Source organism: Littorina saxatilis, linkage group LG4 (assembly GCF_037325665.1).
Source record: "Littorina saxatilis isolate snail1 linkage group LG4, US_GU_Lsax_2.0, whole genome shotgun sequence".
Taxonomy (NCBI): domain Eukaryota; kingdom Metazoa; phylum Mollusca; class Gastropoda; order Littorinimorpha; family Littorinidae; genus Littorina; species Littorina saxatilis.
In genome coordinates, this window is record NC_090248.1 from 47,345,597 (window position 1) to 47,364,952 (window position 19,356).

At 42.7% G+C, this 19,356-nt stretch overlaps 2 protein-coding genes across 3 annotated transcripts in view; both read right to left on the reverse strand.

Moving 5' to 3' along the window:
- Positions 1–4,836: 4,836 nt before the first annotated feature.
- LOC138965611 (uncharacterized) lies at positions 4,837–5,604 on the reverse strand. The gene has a single exon (XM_070337790.1). It carries the CDS (start codon positions 5,602–5,604, stop codon positions 4,837–4,839), a length of 768 nt encoding a protein of 255 aa, XP_070193891.1.
- Positions 5,605–6,612: 1,008 nt separating this feature from the next.
- LOC138964929 (tubulin alpha chain, testis-specific-like) overlaps positions 6,613–19,356 on the reverse strand; it is a 66,314-nt gene continuing 53,570 nt past the window's right edge. Inside the window, exons 3-8 of one of the 2 annotated variants that reach the window (XM_070337008.1) lie at positions 16,022–16,170; positions 14,754–14,906; positions 12,676–12,979; positions 11,119–11,385; positions 9,471–9,611; positions 6,613–8,862 (exon numbers count right to left, since the gene is read on the reverse strand). In XM_070337008.1, the coding sequence (XP_070193109.1) occupies positions 8,738–8,862; positions 9,471–9,611; positions 11,119–11,385; positions 12,676–12,979; positions 14,754–14,906; positions 16,022–16,170 (1,139 nt within the window). In that variant the 3' untranslated portion in view covers positions 6,613–8,737. The remainder of the gene's footprint in view (positions 8,863–9,470; positions 9,612–11,118; positions 11,386–12,675; positions 12,980–14,753; positions 14,907–16,021; positions 16,171–19,356) is intronic. The other variant, XM_070337009.1, reaches the window with a different exon arrangement.

The window sequence follows — 19,356 nt, forward strand, 5'->3', positions numbered from 1 at the left end:
GGGCAAACTGGAATTCCAATCTCCACTAACAAATATCCAGTGGAGATGAGAATTCTAGTTTGCCCTAGTGCAAACTGGAATTCCAATCTCCACTAGTGCGATTCGGAATCTCACTGGATTATCATTTCCACTGTGACATAATTATTCATTAGTAGTTCGCAAGCAAACACGTTCCTCCGAATGTCTCTTTATCTTTGTCCAGTCGTTTCTTCATTTCAGTGGACTGACGCTGACCTTTTAGTACCTTCAACAGACAATACAGCTTTCATCAAAGCTAATCATCCCCTTCCAGTGTAAACGAAGAAATCAATATGATCACGGTTTGCCACAGCCGTCAGAATGTGGGTCTTCACTTATCTGACTGTGACTGCCGGCACACCCATACCTCTCATCAGACCAAACACAGTGACGCGGACACACAATATTGACCACTGCTAATATCCACATTCATTACACCCCCGGTATAGGGGTGTGTATAGGATTCGGTCGATGTGTTTGTTTGTTTGTGTTCGCATATAGATCTCAAGAATGAACGGACCGATCGTCACCAAACTTGGTGAACAGGTTCTATACATTCCTGAGACGGTCCTTACAAAAATTGGGACCAGTCAAACACACGGTTAGGGAGTTATTGGTGGATTAAGATTCTACAAGGACTTATAGAGGGACATATTAATGGTCAAAGGGAAATAACCTTCTCAGTTGGTGGCAGTGAGAATGGTTATTTCCCTTTGACCAACGGGGGTGTTTTTCCTACCTCGGAGGAATTTCTTGTTTATTATGGATTAGCTGCTGGTCAAAAGCTAGTGCCTGTAAATATAGCTCATAACTTGGATTTAGTGAGTTTACACACCAAGACTCTGCTTCGACTGATTGATTGATTGATTGATTGATAACAAACAAAAGGGATAAGTGTTTGTTGTCATTTCTCTTTTTTATTTAGGTTCGTACGAACCCAGCAGCCTCTAGATCATCTTAGGTCCCCAGCAGAGTATGCACCGAGTACGAATTGATTAGTTCGGAGTATATTAGTTCGGAGTATATATGTGCAGAGTATAAAGTTATAAGCCCAGACACATTATTCGTGGGCTTTTTGTGAAAAAAATAAGGAATTATTAGTAGAGTGTATCTGCAAAGCACGAGGTTATTCGTGCGGAGCATAAAGTTGTTCAAACTGGGTTTTTGTTAATTCGGAAATCATTCGTGCAGAGCATGTGCAGAGTACACAATTCGTTGAGATTATGATTTTATCCTGCGTACGTGCGAGGGACCACTCATTAGATAACAGTATCGTTCAAACCACACGTGTGTATATTATGTGAATGAGGTCATGTCAAGCAAGTCTGGCAGGGACCTGTTTTTCCACTGCTTATGATGCCAAAGTCACCGAGACAAACGTCATTACGCGAAAAAAAATTACGCTCGCTAATTCCCCTCGATGAAGTTTTGGAACTAACACGTCACGCTACACTTTCCAGAGTGACGTGTCTTTGCTTTGACGTAAGAGATTGCACGAGGCTTTGGAAGATATCGAGGTTCCAAAAGAAGCGTCTTGAATTTCGCCGCCTCGACTGCGGGACGTTTTGAGTAAAATACACGTAAGTACAGTATGTGGGATAAAAAGGATACTACATGGCTTGCTGTGTCGTACCAGATTTACACTCGTTGCTTTGTCAAATAGTGAACAGCTCGCTTTCGCTCGCAGTTCAATTTTTTTTTTAAATCGTGTAAATCTGGTACGACACAGCAAGCCATGTATGTATACTTCTCTATGTATACTTAGTACAAAATCAAGTTATTCATTCACAGCATGACTGTGCAGAGTGCACAAATATTCAAAGAATATGCAGAGTTCGAAATGATTCGCCCAGAGAAATCATCCGTGCACAGTATGAGAATAATATTTATGTAGGTTACAAAATCATTTATGCTTTGTATGTGAAGAATACGAATTGTTTCGTGCATAGTAGGGGAAGGGCTCCTAATATGGACCACTTTTTGTTTCATGCTGATAACTAGCTTGTTTTCTTGCGAAGAAGTTTCATTTTGTGTTTGGTAGTTCTTCTCTCTTAGGTTAACCGTTAGGCCTAATTAGAGTGAAATAGCTTTGATAGACATTCAGCAAAAATTAAATACAGAAAAAATCACAAATGGTCCATATTAGGAGCCCGGGCGCCTAATATGGACCAGTGAAGCGGCCTTCACGAATCACTGTAAAAAGTCCCCTATATTTCAAAATAACATGATACAACTTAGTGTACAAGTCAGACTAATTAAAATATGCTCTAGATTTATCTGTTTCGGGTTGATGAGAGCATTATTTCAAGAATACCAGGACACTAAAGAAGCTTATTAAAAACAGAGTGAAAATAAGTGAAATTATCAACTTCCACGAAAAGAAGACTTTTTGTTGCATTTTTTTTTAGATCTCGAGGGCTAGTTATAGGTTATTTCCAGCAAGCTTCTTAATGAATTAATGAAAATAGCCTTTAGCTTTTATTTTCTTCGATTTGTTGAAGGTGGTCCATATTAGGGGACTCGCACATACTTTGAGATTTTGCTATTATTTTTTGTTTGCAGTATAAACTTGGGGTCAACACTGCTAAAATGTAACAAATACGGTTTTAGCTGTAAGCCATTTTTGTGTGATAAAAGCTTTGGCTGTGGACAGAAACGAGTCCGTTTTAGGCGGCAAATTTAGAGTCAAAAGTGAAAAAAAGAGAAAAAGCCTAACGGTTTTGAGATTTCTGTTTCTGTAACTGTTTTGACATGTGCAAGTTATCCAGAGAGGGTGAATACAGCGAATAAAACTTTTTTGAGCGCTCTAGCGCCGTTAGTTTGTCAGAACAGGAGGTGGTCCATATTAGGAGCCGGTCCATATTAGGAGCCCTTCCCCTACTGGAGAATACGATTTTAATCGTACAGAGTATGTTCGAAGAACAAACTTATTCGTAGAGAGGTTGTGCAAAGTAGAACATTATTATGTATCATTATAGAACATTACGAGTCAAACATTTGGAACTGTGATCGCCTCGCCTGACTGGTTTTATAACACTCCAACCCTGATGGACACAAAGCGTTGTTAAGGGCAGAATATACCTGCGCAGTTTCAGCGGCACCGACGACGCACTGACTGCATATTATTGATGCTGCAATAGAGATTATGACGAGTACTTGGCCTGTTTTCCTTTCACGCAACGTGTAAACGGGCTGGAATAATCTCTGTCCTTCTGAAGTTACAAAGATGAGCGCCAGGCCTTACGCTTTGGCGCGTTGGCGTGGTGTTCCAGAACACCGATTTTAAACAACCAAAATGATCGATCTGATCAGTCTGAGCATGCGGAAATTGAGTTGCCGGAATTCGTCAATGGGATTACTGGTGCGTCGGTGGAAGTTGGTTGCGTGTTGTTTTGTTTGGGGTGGTATGGCAACAGGGTGGTTTGTCAGGGTAGTTTGACCTGAATGTTAGAGGGAGACATAGAGAATACTACATGGCTTGCTGTGTCGTACCAGATTTACACGAGTTGTTTTTTTTAAATATTGAACTGCGAGCGAAAGCGAGCTGTTCACTATTTAAAAAAGCAACGAGTGTAAATCTGGTACGGAACAGCAAGCCATGTAGTATTCTGTTTATCCTACATACTGTACTTACGTGTATTTTACTGAAAATGTCCTACATTCGAGGCAGCTAAATTGAAGACGCTTGTTTTAGAACCTCGATCTCTTCTAAAGCCTCGTGCAATCTATTACGTCAAAGCAAAGAAACGTCACTCTGAAAGTGTGGCGTGACGTGTTAGTTCTAAAGATTCATCGAGGGTAATTAGCGAGCGCAATTTGTGTTTCTATAATGACGTTTGTCTCGGTGACTTTGGCATCATAAGCAGTGGAAAAACAGGTCCTTGCCAGACTTGCTTGACATGACCTCATTTACATGATATACACACGTGTGATTTGAACGATTATTATCTCACGGGTGTCTCTCTCACGTATGTAGGATAAACTGCTTTGCACATTAAAATGTGCGGTAATTTTAAGGCGGAGGAGAGAGAGAGAGAGAGAGAGAATACGAAAGAGAAGCAAAATGTCCTTAGTGAACCTAAAGTACTCTTTATGCAGAACAAACGAAAGGAAGTAGTGGCTATCACTTTCCAACTGTGTAACGTGGGGGATGATATTATTACGTATTAGACATATCACCCCACCCGAACATCTTCCCTGCCGCGTCAATTTGACTGCTGGCTTGACGAAAACCGTATGGTCATTAAAAAGACATGACTCGAAAGTTAGAACAAACGTCTCTACTAGACAGACAATGTCATAAGAAGAGAGAAAATCGACAAACTCGGGATCGTCTAATTTTGACAAGATACCGCAAACATTCCAATGAAGAAAAGATAATGAATTACACAATTGTTCAACGTCATCAGATCGATCAGTGCCATTTAAATTTGACGTATCTACCACCTCGTCATCACCGTCACCATTCTCACCACCATTCGTACCGCTCACCACTGTCAAGTGCCTCGTTTTCACTTTCTCCAAAACACATTCGCTGTCGTCCACATTGTTATCACTAACACAGTCCGTTTTTCCACGTGCGCTCACCGCGTTGTCCAAAACTACAGGTAACACCGGTGTCTTTCGGATGTCCGCACTATTCCCACGTGCGAAATACTGCTTAGCCCCAGTCACAACACTGTCACAACAATTGGCAGGAGCTTCCCTTACACGTTGTAAAACCGGTGTCACTTTTGTATGTGTTCCCTTTGCACTATGATTCCCCGGAAAAATCAAAAACTTACTAGCTGAAGTTTTCCTTGGGGGCCGGCCGAAACCTTATTTCCGTTCATGCAGGCGATCGTCTTTATCAACCACACATTTTTTCCCATTGATGACTAGGTGGTCGTATATCATTGTCGCCTTCTTGCCATCTTTCTGAGCCGCCTTCAGATGTGGAGTGAGCTTCTTCCTGATGTCTCTCACACGTTGAGAGAAATCTTCACCAATGAAGATGTCGCTACCTTTGAGCTTTCGTTTTGCTTTAAGAATCAGCTCCTTGTCTTTGTAGAAGCAACATCTAGCGATGACTGGCGAGTCTGGTTTTGCACTGACCCGGTGCACGCGGTCAAACTGGATATCTCCTGCCAACTCAAGCTTGTCGACAATGAGCTCTCTCACCGTAGCTTCACAGTCTTCCCATTTTTCGTTTTCCTCCCTCGGCAGTCCGTAAAACATCACATTGTTTCTTTTGGACCTACATTCCAGATCATCGGTCTTTGCCTCTAAACGCTCCACTTTCGTTTTCAAGACATCGTTCTCACTTTTCAGCTCATTGTTCATTCGCCACACTTCCGATACTTCTTCTCTCACTTCCCGCACCTCTTCTTGCAGATTTGCAAAGCCATTTTTCATTTCCTTTATGTCACCTTTTATGTCAGCCAGCAGATCCATAACATCTCTCAGACTAGGTTCGCCGTCAGCAGATGACGTGGCAGAAGTAGCAGATGCACCACGTCTAGGGTTAGGTCCAGGGTTGAGCTCGATGTCTCCACATTGGTGCAGAATGTTTCCGAAGTACAACAGGACCAGTAACAAACCTACCATGACACCGGTTGGCCTGTTTCGGATTTTCAATACACGCTGATACATGGCCGCCTTCTCTTTTGCACGTCGAAACATGAAACTGGCAAATACAAACGCAAATCTGCCAACAGCACCCCTAAAGTCAAGTGCTGCAGATGGCATGGTGGCTTGGCACTCACTATGCAAAGTTTCAAGGTGCTAATTGACGTTGCACAGAGTAATTAACAAAAACGGCGGAGCTACCTTTTCATGCGTCACGCATCGATGTGAGCTCGTTCACACCCCCAGAGAGAGAGAGAGAGAGAGAGAGAGAGAGAGAGAGAGAGAGAGAGAGAGAGAGAGAGAGAGAGGAGGTATTACACACCGCTACGACCGAAGAGAAGTGAAAAATAAACTCCTGTTGTGCAGCGGGATAAAGTATTCCCTCATACCTCGGAGATATATCTTCACTCGCTCGCAGCGACGTCACGTGACATTTTAGATGGAAGAAAATGCTGTCGCTTATCGGCACTGGGTGCAGTGCCTTTGTAGTGCACTTGCACTAGAACGGCACTGGGTCCAGTACCCGCTCCGGCGTCGAAGCATTTTCCACTAAAAAGTGAACAAAATTTGACCTATTTCGTCGCCTATAGGGGACGGAAAGAATGTCATTTCAATGGTGTGATAACATTCTTTCCGTCACGTGACGTCGCTGCGAGCGACTGAAGGTATATCTCCGAGGTATGAGGGAATACTTTAACCCGCTGCACAACAGGAGTTTATTCTTCACTTAGCTTCGGTCGAACCGGTGTGCAATGGGTGGAGGGAGGGAGGGAGAGAGAGAGAGAGAGAGAGAGAGAGAGAGAGAGAGAGAGAGAGAGAGAGAGAGAGAGAGAGAGAGAGTGAGTGCGCAGGTGTGTGTGTGTGTGTGTGTGTGTGTGTGTGTGTGTGTGTGTGTGTGTGTGTGAGAGAGAGAGAGAGAGAGAGAGAGAGAGAGAGAGAGAGAGAGAGAGACGCACATTCATACACACACGTAGCCGAAAAAGTGGATAAAATGGCAAACAAAGCTTTATTGCACTTGGTTCAGTTATGAAGAAGCTTTGGTCACGTCAGTATAAGTTAGTATAAGTTCCACTGAAAACACCTTTCAGTTAAAGTACAGATTGATAATCTCAGACAAGTAAGAGAAGATAAAAAACACCATATGTCAAATGAAAACTGATGACACTGATTTAAGCCTAAATATAAAACTTAAAATAATTAGAATACCGTTTTTATCCGGTTACGAATTTATTCTGTCAATATGAAGACAGGCATCTGCTTTACTGTTATTTTGGGGGGCTTTAGAAAATGATGATTCTTCAGGTAAGGACGGGCCTTGCATGAATTACTTCAGTTAAACGTACGGAACAGCAAGCGCACTGATTCAGAAAAAATACAGATACGTGAGTGAAATCACAGTTTTTCGCTTTTGCACAAATCGCTCAAGTTGCTATCAACAACGGCTGATTTGCTTTGCAAGAATGCTAAGTCACAAAAGCTTTAATAATCACAGATACTTAGATAAAAACAGTATTAAAAAAACCTTAACACATTCTTAAACTAGGCTCTTTAATACATTTGAAGACAACAGAGAAACATATGCAAGAACACGCAACAAGTAGCTAGTGCCGTTCTGAATAACATTCCGAACATCTGTCCTCTAGGAAAAATTGAACGAAGAAAAATATACCTACAAATTCAGAAAGTGTGATGGTCAATGGTGTTAGATTTTGCTTCACACATGTATGTATTCATGTTCTAATTTGACAAAAGTTGAAATTATCATAAAGATCAAAATTGAGCTGTGGTTAAAAAAAGCCATTATATTTGCTCCACAAAACCTCAAAACCTAGCAAACAAAAGCTTTAAAAGCTCAGAAGCTGAATTATCTCAAGCACCACACCACTGCAAACGCTAAAATTGGCTATATTTGTAAAAAAAAAAAAAAAAAAAAAAAAAAACATACAAAAAATAATATAAAAGTGCAAACCAAAAGAGGTTCAGTATAAGGTTTTAGTTGACTTGGTCCAGTCCATGCGAAATGGCATTTGATCCAAAAGTAAATGAGAGAGTGTGTGTGGGTGTGTGTGTGTGTGTGTGTGTGTGTGTGTGTGTGTGTGTGTGTGTGTGTGTTCGATTGCTTGTGTGCGTTTGTGCTAGCGTGTTCGTACGTGCGGGCGCGCGCGCGCGCACGTCTGTGTACGATGGTCCGACTATGTGCCTGTACATCCGTCCGTCTGCCGTCCGTCTGTCGCTCTGTCTGTCTGTGTCTGTCTGCATGTCTGTCTGTCTGTCTGTCTGCATGTCTGTCTGTCTGTCTGTCTGTCTGTCTGTCTGTCTGTCTGTCTGTCTGTCTGTCTGTCTGTCTGTCTGTCTGTCTGTCTGTCTGTCTGTCTGCATGTCTGTCTGACATGTTTTGTCTCTGTGCTGGCACAATGGAAATTGTTTCTGGAAAACATCGAGAGCAAAAAGGTTATTAGATAAATGGGCAGGTATATTCAAAAGAAAGAAAAGTCAGCACCTCAAACATTTTAAGCGAAGGCACTTCGATAAAAATGTATACGTTAATGCTTTAGTAACCACACTTTTTCACAACTTAATCTATACAAAGGCATGTCCGAAGTCCGCGTTTGTAATGAAACAGCAAGGCTTTCATTTTACGCACAAACAGTTATTGCACGTATTTTCTCACACATCTTCTCAAAAGCGTACACCCTTAATTCCACACAGAAAAATACTGAAATGGTAATACAAATACGAGTACGCAACAAGCAAAGAAATCAATTCAACGTCAACGTTGTCGTTCCAATATAATCACACACAAAAAGCTGGTATGCATACCAAACCACACAAGCAACATACTCCCTCTTGCTCCGCCTTTTCGCTGCCACTAAAAAACCACCAAAAAAACCAATTAAAAATACAAATGAAACCATAGCGGTTTTTTTTAAACAAAATTGTGATGGTTACTTAAAAGTTCATGTGGTCTCAGACTCGATCTTTCGTTAGTGTTGAGTGGAGATTGGGATGACGTTGTTTCCCCCTTCCCTTCATCCTTACAACTTTGGTCCATGTTGAAAGTTGCTTCCCTTTGCCCCCCCCGCCTGTGAGGGGGTGGGAGAGGGTGGTGTGTTTAATACTCCTCCCCCTCTTCCTCCTCCCCGCGGTCCTCCGCGGTCTCCAGCCCCACCTCCTCGTAGTCCTTCTCCAGCGCCGCCAGGTCCTCCCGAGCCTCCGAGAACTCCCCCTCCTCCATACCTGTGGGACATTGGTATAGCTGGCTGTTAGTTTCAGGTATAACGCTCTGTTAAGGTGCGATCTAATGTTTCTTGGCGTCACGGACACAGCCTGCTGAACCTGGATTAAATCATGTGTGAGTAATGCAAAGAAAGACAGAAAGAAAGAAAGAAACAGACAGACGGGCAGACAGACAGACAGACATACATACAGACAGACAGAGAGACAGACAGAAAGACAAACAAACAAACAAACAAACAATGAAGACTGAGCACTGACCCCCCCCCCTTTTTTTTTTGCTGTCGAGTCGGGGGGGGGGGGGGGGGGGGGCAACTTGAATAATATTAGATCAAAACAAAACAACAAGCCTAACGATAAAGAATTGACATGAAAGTTTGCCTTTGACCGATCGACGTTGTTTCTTTGAGGTATGTAACGAAGTCCTTGGTCGGAGTGCAGTGAAGACAATCACAGTATCGAGTTTGGCTTTCCTTTTAGTCTTACTCCACCAGAGCAATTTTCTTATGTGCTGAGTATCTGTTGGACTATTCATTAACCAAAATGCATCGTATATCTTTAGTTACATAATTTCGAGACGCTGCTCAGATCATGCTGGGATTCGAACTCACCTTCACCGACGTACCAGTGGACGAAGGCCCGCTTGGCGTACATGAGGTCAAACTTGTGGTCAAGACGAGCCCAGGCCTCGGCGATGGCGGTGGTGTTGCTCAACATGCACACGGCACGTTGCACTTGCGCCAGGTCTCCACCTAGGGCACACAACAGCACACATTAACGGCTGACATATAGTCCTATTTAATTAGTTTAATTACTTCCAGGGCTTTTCCCATCGTTGCGGGGATGTATAAATTAAGCTTCCTGCAAAGTTTTAGGTTTGAAGTCCTTACCAATTACGAGAAATAATTAATTCTTTATTGCTATGTTTAGCAACAGTTCTCCAGGACTTGGGATATTTTTAGACCGTCAACACAGACAGTACAGCTTCGTCAATCCCCGCGTGAAGGAAATCGCTCACCTTCCACGTGCAAAACGTAGTGATATTGACACGCCAAATTAGCGCGGTAGCGTATTGTGCTAAGCCGGAAAGCGCGCTTTTCTGTATTCTTGTTAACTTCGCAATTTCCGGAAAACATCCACTTTCACTTTGAGACTGTTCTGTTTACATTCGACACTATCAAAACCACTTTGCAATACTGAAATAATTTTTTCTGTGTTCGAAAGCTACAGCCAATCGTTATTATATCCCCTTAGGTACAGTTTTATAACATTATTGGCACATGTAAACAATATGAATTAATTAATGAACGCTACGAATATGGCAGCCTTTAAAGGTCATCTTCATCAAGCCAGATATTAAATGGACGAATGGATATTAAATGGACGAATGGATATTAAATGGACGAATGGATATTAAATGGACGAATGGATATTAAATGGACGAATGGATATTAAATGGACGAATGGATATTAAATGGACGAATTCGACTTCGTGAAGTCTACTTCACGAAGCTCGCTGCACGAAACTTTGGTACTTATTGTATACATGCAAAATTACTTCTCAAAGTCAACTTCGGGCTCAAGAAAGAAAGGCATATAAGGTCATCGTCATTATTGTTTGTGGTATATCCGGAACTAGGCCGTTCTAAGGTCAAATACACGCGTCTGGGGTCCATTTTCGTGACCATGTTTTAGACTTTTGTATTTGTAATGCCCCGTGTCCGTATATTGTGATGTATTTGGTGTGTTTAACCGCCTGACACTGCGAAGCCCTTTTCCTTGTTTTTATAGGGACAGTAAAATCTTTAGTCTTGAGTCTTGAGTCTTGTATCGAGGCTGAACTAGCTCCGTTTGTATCGAGGTAGCCACGCTGTCCTGTTAGCGTTTAAAATAATAAAGATGTTGGGACTTGGAGCTTCGCCGTTGGACATAAAACTGAAAGTCAACCAGCAATCGCCGTGGGACATAACGCTGAAAATCAACAGCGATCACTGTATGACATGAAGCTGACATTCAGCAGCAATCACTGTATGACATAAGCTGAAAATCAACAGCGATCACTGAATGACATAAGCTGAAAATCAACAGCGATCACTGTATGACAAAAGCTGAAAATCAACAGCGATCACTGTATGACATAAAGCTGACATTCAGCAGCAATCACTGTATGACATAAGCTGAAAATCAACAGCAATCGCTGCCAAGCGAAACTGGAAGAAGAAGAGGCAGAAAAGAACTCGCCCCTGAGTGGACACTCACACTCACCGGGCACGATGGTGGGCGGCTGGTAGTTGATGCCCACTTTGAATCCCGTGGGGCACCAGTCCACGAACTGGATGCTGCGCTTGGTCTTGATGGTGGCGATGGCGGCGTTGACGTCCTTGGGCACGACGTCACCACGGTACAGCATGCAACAGGCCATGTACTTGCCGTGCCGGGGGTCACACTTGACCATCTGGTTGCACGGCTCGAAGCAGGCGTTGGTGATCTCAGCCACAGACATCTGCTCGTGGTACGCCTTCTCCGCTGCAACGACAGATACGATGGATGCTTTTGACAGAATGTCAGATCACTTTGTGGCTGTAATTAGATAAGATATCACTAAGCTGGGTGTATTTTATTACTAGATTATCAACGGTTTGTGATCCACAAGATAAACCATCATCTCCTTTGTTTGACACGGCTTTTGTGAGTTGTTGGATAGCCTGTTTAGGTGCCGTCGTCAACAAAAGATCCTAGCGGTGTCGCAGCTCATTTGAATGTATTCGTCTGATGATGACAGTTACCTTAAAAGGAGAGTTTTTGGTGATATTTCTAGGTGACTGAGCTGAGATCAATTAATGCATTGAAATCAACTTCAACTGACATGTCTGGTAGCTCCGTGATTAAGATCCCTGGTACTTAAGGCGATGTGATGCACTAAAATCACCAAAATGAAACTTGGAGAATACATGGAATAAATTAGTTTTCTGGGTAGTTATTGAAGTGACTTATGAAAAGAAATGACAAATATGTGAATACTACAGGACATAGACTGCCGTTGCTATGGAAACTGGCTTAAACAGCGCTATATTGGATTTCTAGAAAACGGTTTTACAGTAAACATCATACATCAGAAATGCTTAATATGTGGCACAAAAATACACATGACTTTTATCTACAATCATATAGAACGATTATTTGAGAAAAGACTACAGTTGGATTTATATTAATTTTTGAAATAAGGATGAATGAATATGCGGTTAGAAATTCATTAATCCTTATTACAAAAATTAATATGAATTCAACTAGTCTTTAGTAAACAAAATCGTTCTATATGATTGTAGATAAAAGTCATGTGTATCTTTGTGCCAAATATCATGCATTTCTGATGTATGATGTCGCTGTAAAACTGTTTCCTAGAAATCCAATATGGCGACTGTTTCCCAAGCAACGGCGATCTGTGTCCATTAATATTTACACATTTTTCATTCATTGTTTTAAGTCACTTCAATAACTACCAAGAAAACTAGGTTATTCCATGTATTCTCCAAGTTTATTTTTAGTGCCACACATCGCCTTAACCTCTGAGAGGTCGACGATAAAGAATAGAAATACAGATGCTGAACTTTTGTTTACAAAAATTCCTGGTGTGTGACTGCTCAAAGAGTGAAAGGTTTGCTGTAAGGGTTGCACAATCTTTTTAGTCCCGACTACAAAACAAAACTAAAAAAAAATCTACACCGCAGTTTCCAGAACACGCTTACCCCCCTTTTCTCATCACTTCCCAGCCCACCTCATAGTAACTATTTTATATGCCATTAAGCACAAACTCACCAGAAATGATGGGAGCGTACGTAACCAGGGGGAAGTGAATCCTGGGGTAGGGCACCAGGTTGGTCTGGAACTCGGTCAGATCCACGTTAAGGGCGCCGTCAAATCTCAGGGAGGCGGTGATGGAGGACACGATCTGGCCGATGAGACGGTTGAGGTTCTGGTAGGAGGGGCGCTCGATGTCCAGGTTACGGCGGCAGATGTCGTAGATGGCCTCGTTGTCCACCATGAAGGCGCAGTCCGAGTGCTCTAGGGTGGTGTGGGTGGTCAGGATGGAGTTGTACGGCTCCACCACGGCTGTGGACACCTGGTTGTGAGGGAAAGAAGGAAGACGCGTGTTATTTTGGAAAGCATCGAACGAGAAGCTGGTTTTCGTGTAGAAATAGCCGGGCTCTTGGTAAACCTCTTATTTTGGAAAGCTTCGCGCGAGAAGGTTTTGCTGTAGAGTTAGCCGGGCTCTTGGTAAACCTCTTATTTTGGAAAGCTTCGAGCGAGAAGGTTTTGGTGTAGAGTTAGCCGGGCTCTTGGTAAACCTCTTATTTTGGAAAGCTTCGAGCGAGAAGGTTTTGCTGTTGAGTTAGCCGGGCTCTTGGTAAACCTCTTATTTTGGAAAGCTTCGAGCGAGAAGGTTTTGCTGTTGAGTTAGCCGGGCTCTTGGTAAACCTCTTATTTTGGAAAGCTTCGAGCAAGAAAGTTTTCCTGTTGAGTTAGCCGGGCTCTTGGTAAACCTCTTATTTTGGAAAGCTTCGAGCGAGAAAGTTTTCCTGTTGAGTTAGCCGGGCTCTTGGTAAACCTCTTATTTTGGAAAGCTTCGAGCGAGAAGGTTTTGCTGTTGAGTTAGCCGGGCTCTTGGTAAACCTCTTATTTTGGAAAGCTTCGAGCGAGAAGGTTTTCCTGTTGAGTTAGCCGGGCTCTTGGTAAACCTCTTATTTTGGAAAGCTTCGAGCAAGAAAGTTTTCCTGTAGAAATAGCCGGGCTCTTGGTAAACCTCTTATTTTGGAAAGCATCGAGCGAGAAGGTTTTCCTGTTGAGTTAGCCGGGCTCTTGGTAAACCTCTTATTTTGGAAAGCTTCGAGCGAGAAAGTTTTCCTGTTGAGTTAGCCGGGCTCTTGGTAAACCTCTTATTTTGGAAAGCTTCGAGCAAGAAAGTTTTCCTGTAGAAATAGCCGGGCTCTTGGTAAACCTCTTATTTTGGAAAGCTTCGAGCAAGAAAGTTTTCCTGTAGAAATAGCCGGGCACTTGGTAAACCTCTTATTTTGGAAAGCTTCGAGCGAGAAGTTTTTTTTGTAAAGTTAGCCGGGCTCTTGGTAAACCTCTTGGATTGAAGAATGTTCAACAGGGGGTTTGAGTTTGTGAGTTTGGAATGCTTATAACCTGATTAGCATGTGAAAAAATGGTGGGATGCGCGTTCAGGTTTATACGGTTTGATCTGAAAAGCCTATTGCTGAATGATTGTACTCTGGTTAAATCTCCAAGACCGGAGAATACTTGGCAATCAAGAAAATAGGCGTTTGGGACATTTTTTCTTCAGAACAATTTACTACGTACTATAACCCAGTTCTCAGAGTGACCCACAAAACTGTTGATCAAAATTGAATTTCTGCCTTTCGTTTTCTTACATCGACATTGTTTCAATCCAGAGTATCAAACGGTCAAACTTCTCCCGTTGAAATAAAACAAAAACAAAAAAACGCCCAAATCATAATGAAATCGTGGTCATCAGTGAGGAAAGGGATTAAGGAAACTCAATCAACGTTACTAGAAGTGCATTAAACTAGAAGTAGTATTCATTCCCTTGTAAAGTTACATAAAGAACTACACTGTTGCTAAAGGTGGTTCTTAAATGAGCCCGAAGTCGACTTCGCGAAGTCTTTTTTTTTTTTATTTTTTTTTAACACGTTTTTATTTCTTTTTGGTACACAACATCCACATCACACAGCAACATCAAATAACATCAACCATACAAAACTATGCTCGCGAAGTCTTTTTGTCAAGCACTCATTGCTAAAGCGTCGTGAGGCCAGCTTCGCGAAATATGTACTTCGCGTAGTCGATGTTGCCCAGTTAAGGACAGGCTTTACCTGTGGAGCGGGGTAGATGGCAAACTCCAGCTTGGACTTCTTGCCGTAGTCGACAGAGAGTCGCTCCATGAGCAGGGAGGAGAAGCCGGACCCCGTGCCTCCCCCGAAACTGTGGAACACCAGGAACCCCTGCAGGCCTGTGCACTGGTCAGCCTGTGGGAAGAAAACGAAGTAGATGGTTGGTGTATATCCCGACTTCGCTTATTTTCAAGAAAGACACAGTATCAGACGTTTTAAGCACTGATATAGTTAACTACTTTGTCAAAGGCTTTGTGAAGATCAGATAAGTTCCGCCTGGCTCTCACTTACTCTTGCGTGCCGTCTGCATTTAGAGCGCTCACGTCCCTTTGTTTCTCAGATTTGTCAAAGTTGGTCAAGGTTTTGTTTAACAACTAGATGGAAGAGTTAGCCTGTTAGACAGTTGAAAGTTAGGCAGTGAGCTCGTATAATGTGTGTGTCAAAAAAACCTGATTCAAGACAAACAGAGCAGAGGCAAGATTTTTGTTTGTTTGTTTGTTTGCTTAACGCCCAGCCGACCACGAAGGGCCATATCAGGGCGGTGCTGCTTTGACATTTAACGTGCGCCACACACAAGACAGAAGTCGCAGCACAGGCTTCATGTCTCACCCAGTCACATTATTCTGACACCGGACCAACCAGTCCTAGCACTAACCCCATAATGCCAGACGCCAGGCGGAGCAGCCACTAGATTGCCAATTTTAAAGTCTTAGGTATGACCCGGCCGGGGTTCGAACCCACGACCTCCCGCTCACTGGGCGGACGCCTTACCACTAGGCCACCGAGCAGAGGCAAGATGAATGATCAGGCTTCGAATTGAAAGATCATGATAAGGTACATCTGATCGGGTAATAAAGAGAATGGGAACGGTGGCTGTAGTGCGCTATAACACAGTCTTTTCGACTTTAATGACAGTATAAATATAGTTTCAATTTTTGTCTAGTGTACGTTCTGCATGTATACAAAAAGTACAGAGTATGGTTATAATTAAGCTTGTTGTTTCTGCTCTTCTACCCTCACGTTCCCCAAACGACCGTCTCAGTCAGGGGACTGGTGGTGGTGATGATGATGATGATGATGATGATGATGATGATGATGATGATGATGATGATGATGATGATGATGATGATGATGATGATGATGATGATGATGGTGATGCTGTTGCTGCTGCTGCTGCTGCTGCTGCTGCTGCTGCTGCTGATGACGATGTTTCTCTTAGTCGTTCCGCAACACGACAGACATGAACTGACCATCTTGCGGATCCTGTCCAGCACGAGGTCGACGATCTCCTTGCCCACAGTGTAGTGCCCCCTGGCGTAGTTGTTGGCCGCGTCCTCCTTGCCCGAGATCAGCTGCTCGGGGTGGAATAGCTGTCGGTACGAGCCCGTGCGAACCTCGTCTGCAATTTAAAAAAAATAAATTAAGATATTAACCAGAAAACGAGTACAAGACGAAGTATAACGCTGCCAAAAGAACGACATTCTTTTGTTGTAACATCACCCTTAATAATAATGATAATAATAATAAATCACTTTTCTATAACGCAAGTCCCGAATTCACAGCTCCAAGCGCTTTACAATTCCAATAAACACACACTCACACACACACACACACACACACATAGGTGGTTTTACAGTCATTTGGGGTCGGCTGTGTATCAAAATGTCATCTTGCTCAAAACACAGGCATTTGGGGTCTCTTTTGTTTTACGTGTTAGAAAGTTTCTTAAAACTTTAATGAGCGTTAAATGCCATTTTAAAGTGTGAAAACTCATTTCAGGAGGTTATTACATAAAATGCAACCTCCAGCGTGATTTTTAGAAAAACAGGCATTTGGGGACGATGTTTGCTGTACAGCAGTGAAATGGGGACGTATGTGTACACAAAGTGCAGAGCTACAATTACGTTATCGGTGCTATGAATGTTTTAGGTGTTAGAAAGTTTGTTAAAACTTCAATGAGCGTTAAATGCCATTCTAAAGTGTCAAAACTCATTTCAGGAGGTTATTACATAAAATGCAACCTCCAGCGTGATTTTTTAGAAACAAACAGGTATTTGGGGACGATGTTTGCTGTACAGCAGTGAAATGGGGACGTCAAAAAGTGCAGAGCTCCCGCAGAGCTATCTGTTAATTTTAAGAATTAAAAAAAAAAAATTCATTACTAGGATGTCCCATCGTTGGGAAATTCCGGTCGCTTCCTCCGAGTGGAAAGCTAGCAGTGACAGAGTCGCACTACCCCAAGTCAAGGGATCTATTAGTCCTGTTTCGCCGTTATCCCAATTCGCCCCCATCCCATTTTGGCGACATTTCTCAGGCCAAGTGTCATTTTACCATCATATCATGTACCATTAGCTCCACATCCCATTTTGGCGCAATCCCGTTTCGCCGTTAGCCCATTTCGCCCCCATCCCATTTTTGCGACATTTTACAGGCCAAGTGTCATTTTACCACCATGTCATGTACCATTAGATCCACGTCCCATTTTGGCGCAATCCCGTTTGGCCGTTATCCCATTTTGCCCCCATCCCATTTTTGCGACATTTCATAGGCCATGTGTCATTTTACATGCCATTCTAAAGTGTCAAAACTCATTTCAGGAGGTTATTACATAAAATGCAACCTCCAGCGTGATTTTTTTAGAAACAAACAGGTATTTGGGGAGATGTTTGCTGTACAGCAGTGAAATGGGGACGTCCAAAAGTGCAGAGCTCCCGCAGAGCTATATGAATGGTTTCATCACATACATGGCGCGAGGCGACATATGTTGTGAAAAATTTTACAAATCACGTTTTTGCGCCCGATATTTTCTTGTCATCTCCAAAGTCAAGGGACAAACACGAAATTCCTTGACTTTTGGGGTAGCGCGACTCTGTTAATTTTAAGAATTAAAAAAAAAAAAATTCATTACTAGGATGTCCCATCGTTGGGAAATTCCGGTCGCTTCCTCCGAGTGGAAAGCTAGCAGTGACAGAGTCGCACTACCCCAAGTCAAGGGATCTATTAGTCCTGTTTCGCCGTTATCCCAATTCGCCCCCATCCCATTTTGGCGACATTTCTCAGGCCAAGTGTCATTTTACCACCATATCATGTACCATTAGCTCCACATCCCATTTTGGTGCAATCCCGTTTCGCCGTTAGCCCATTTCGCCCCCATCCCATTTTTGCGACATTTTACAGGCCAAGTGTCATTTTACCACTATGTCATGTACCATTACTCCACGTCCCATTTTGGCGCAATCCCGTTTGGCCGTTATCCCATTTTGCCCCCATCCCATTTTTGCGACATTTCATAGGTCATGTGTCATTTTACCACCGTGTCAAACCACTAGCGCCACATTCCATTTTGTCGCCATGCCGTTTTGCCGTCATCCCATTTTGCCGCCATCTCTATTTCGCGACATTTTGGATTGTGGCAAAAATGGAATTTGGCGTAAACGGAATGTCTTCCTAGTTGAATAACGCAGTATAGTAGTATAGTGAGGCTTGGCAAGAAGAATAAATAAAAAATGTGATGGCGGCCAAATGGGATGGTGTCAAAATGGGATGACGCGCTATTGTTATGACACGGTAGTAAAATGACGCTTGGCTTGTGAAATGTCGCGACAATGGGATGGGGAATAAATGGAATACGGTGAAACGGCATGGCGGCCAAATGGGATATGGTGTCAAAATGGGATGTCGCGCTTTTGTTATGACATGTTAGTAAAATGCCCTGTCACGTAGTCTCAATCCAAATTGGAAATCCATAGCATCATCATTATAATCATCCTTATCTCATTAATGATTCAAAATTATAAATTTTATAAAATGACGCTTGGCTTGTGAAATGTCGCGAAAATGGGATGGGGCAAAAAATGGGACGGCGGCAAAAATGGGGTTGCACCAAAATGGGATGTGGATCAGCCACTAGATTGCCAATTTTAAAGTCTTAGGTATGACCCGGTGTGACGTTTTTATCTTTCGCCGTGTTGATATTTCGATTTTCGGCCTCGTTGATCTAGTATATAAACTCTACACTGAACAAAAAAAACCACCCTTCGATAGTACTGATGAGCGACCGTGTGTACCTTACATTCATGGGGCCAAATTTGTCCAACCAATTATTTTATTTAACTTAGAAATTTGATTCATCCTAAAATGTTTCCCTTCTTACTCAAGGGACGTAACCACTCGGTACACGTTTTCGAAGAATTCGATTTTGGGAGTGAAATCTATTTAATTTCACAACCAATTTTCTTCACATGCAAGAAACTGACATGCTTTTCGTCCATAAATAATTTCCCTTCTTAATTTTACCAGGAAACAACATTTCAGTCTCGAGTAAATATCGAGGGGGAAATATGTACACAGGCGAAAGATGAAATCGTGACACCGGCCGAGGTTCGAACCCACGACCTCCCGATCACGGGGCGGACGCCTTACCACTAGGCTAACCGTGCCGGTTTACCCTTGAGTGACAGACGGACAGACAAAAGAATATACAGACAGACCGTAATTAACACAAACACACACACTCAGCAGAGCAAAGCGGTATGACACACACACTCAGCAGAGCAAGGCAGTATAACACAAACACTGAGTCTGA

Coding starts and splice junctions, on each gene's coding strand:
- LOC138965611 (XM_070337790.1), bottom strand. CDS start 5,604: ATGGTAGGTTTGTTACTGGTCCTGTTGTACTTCGGAAACATTCTGCAC.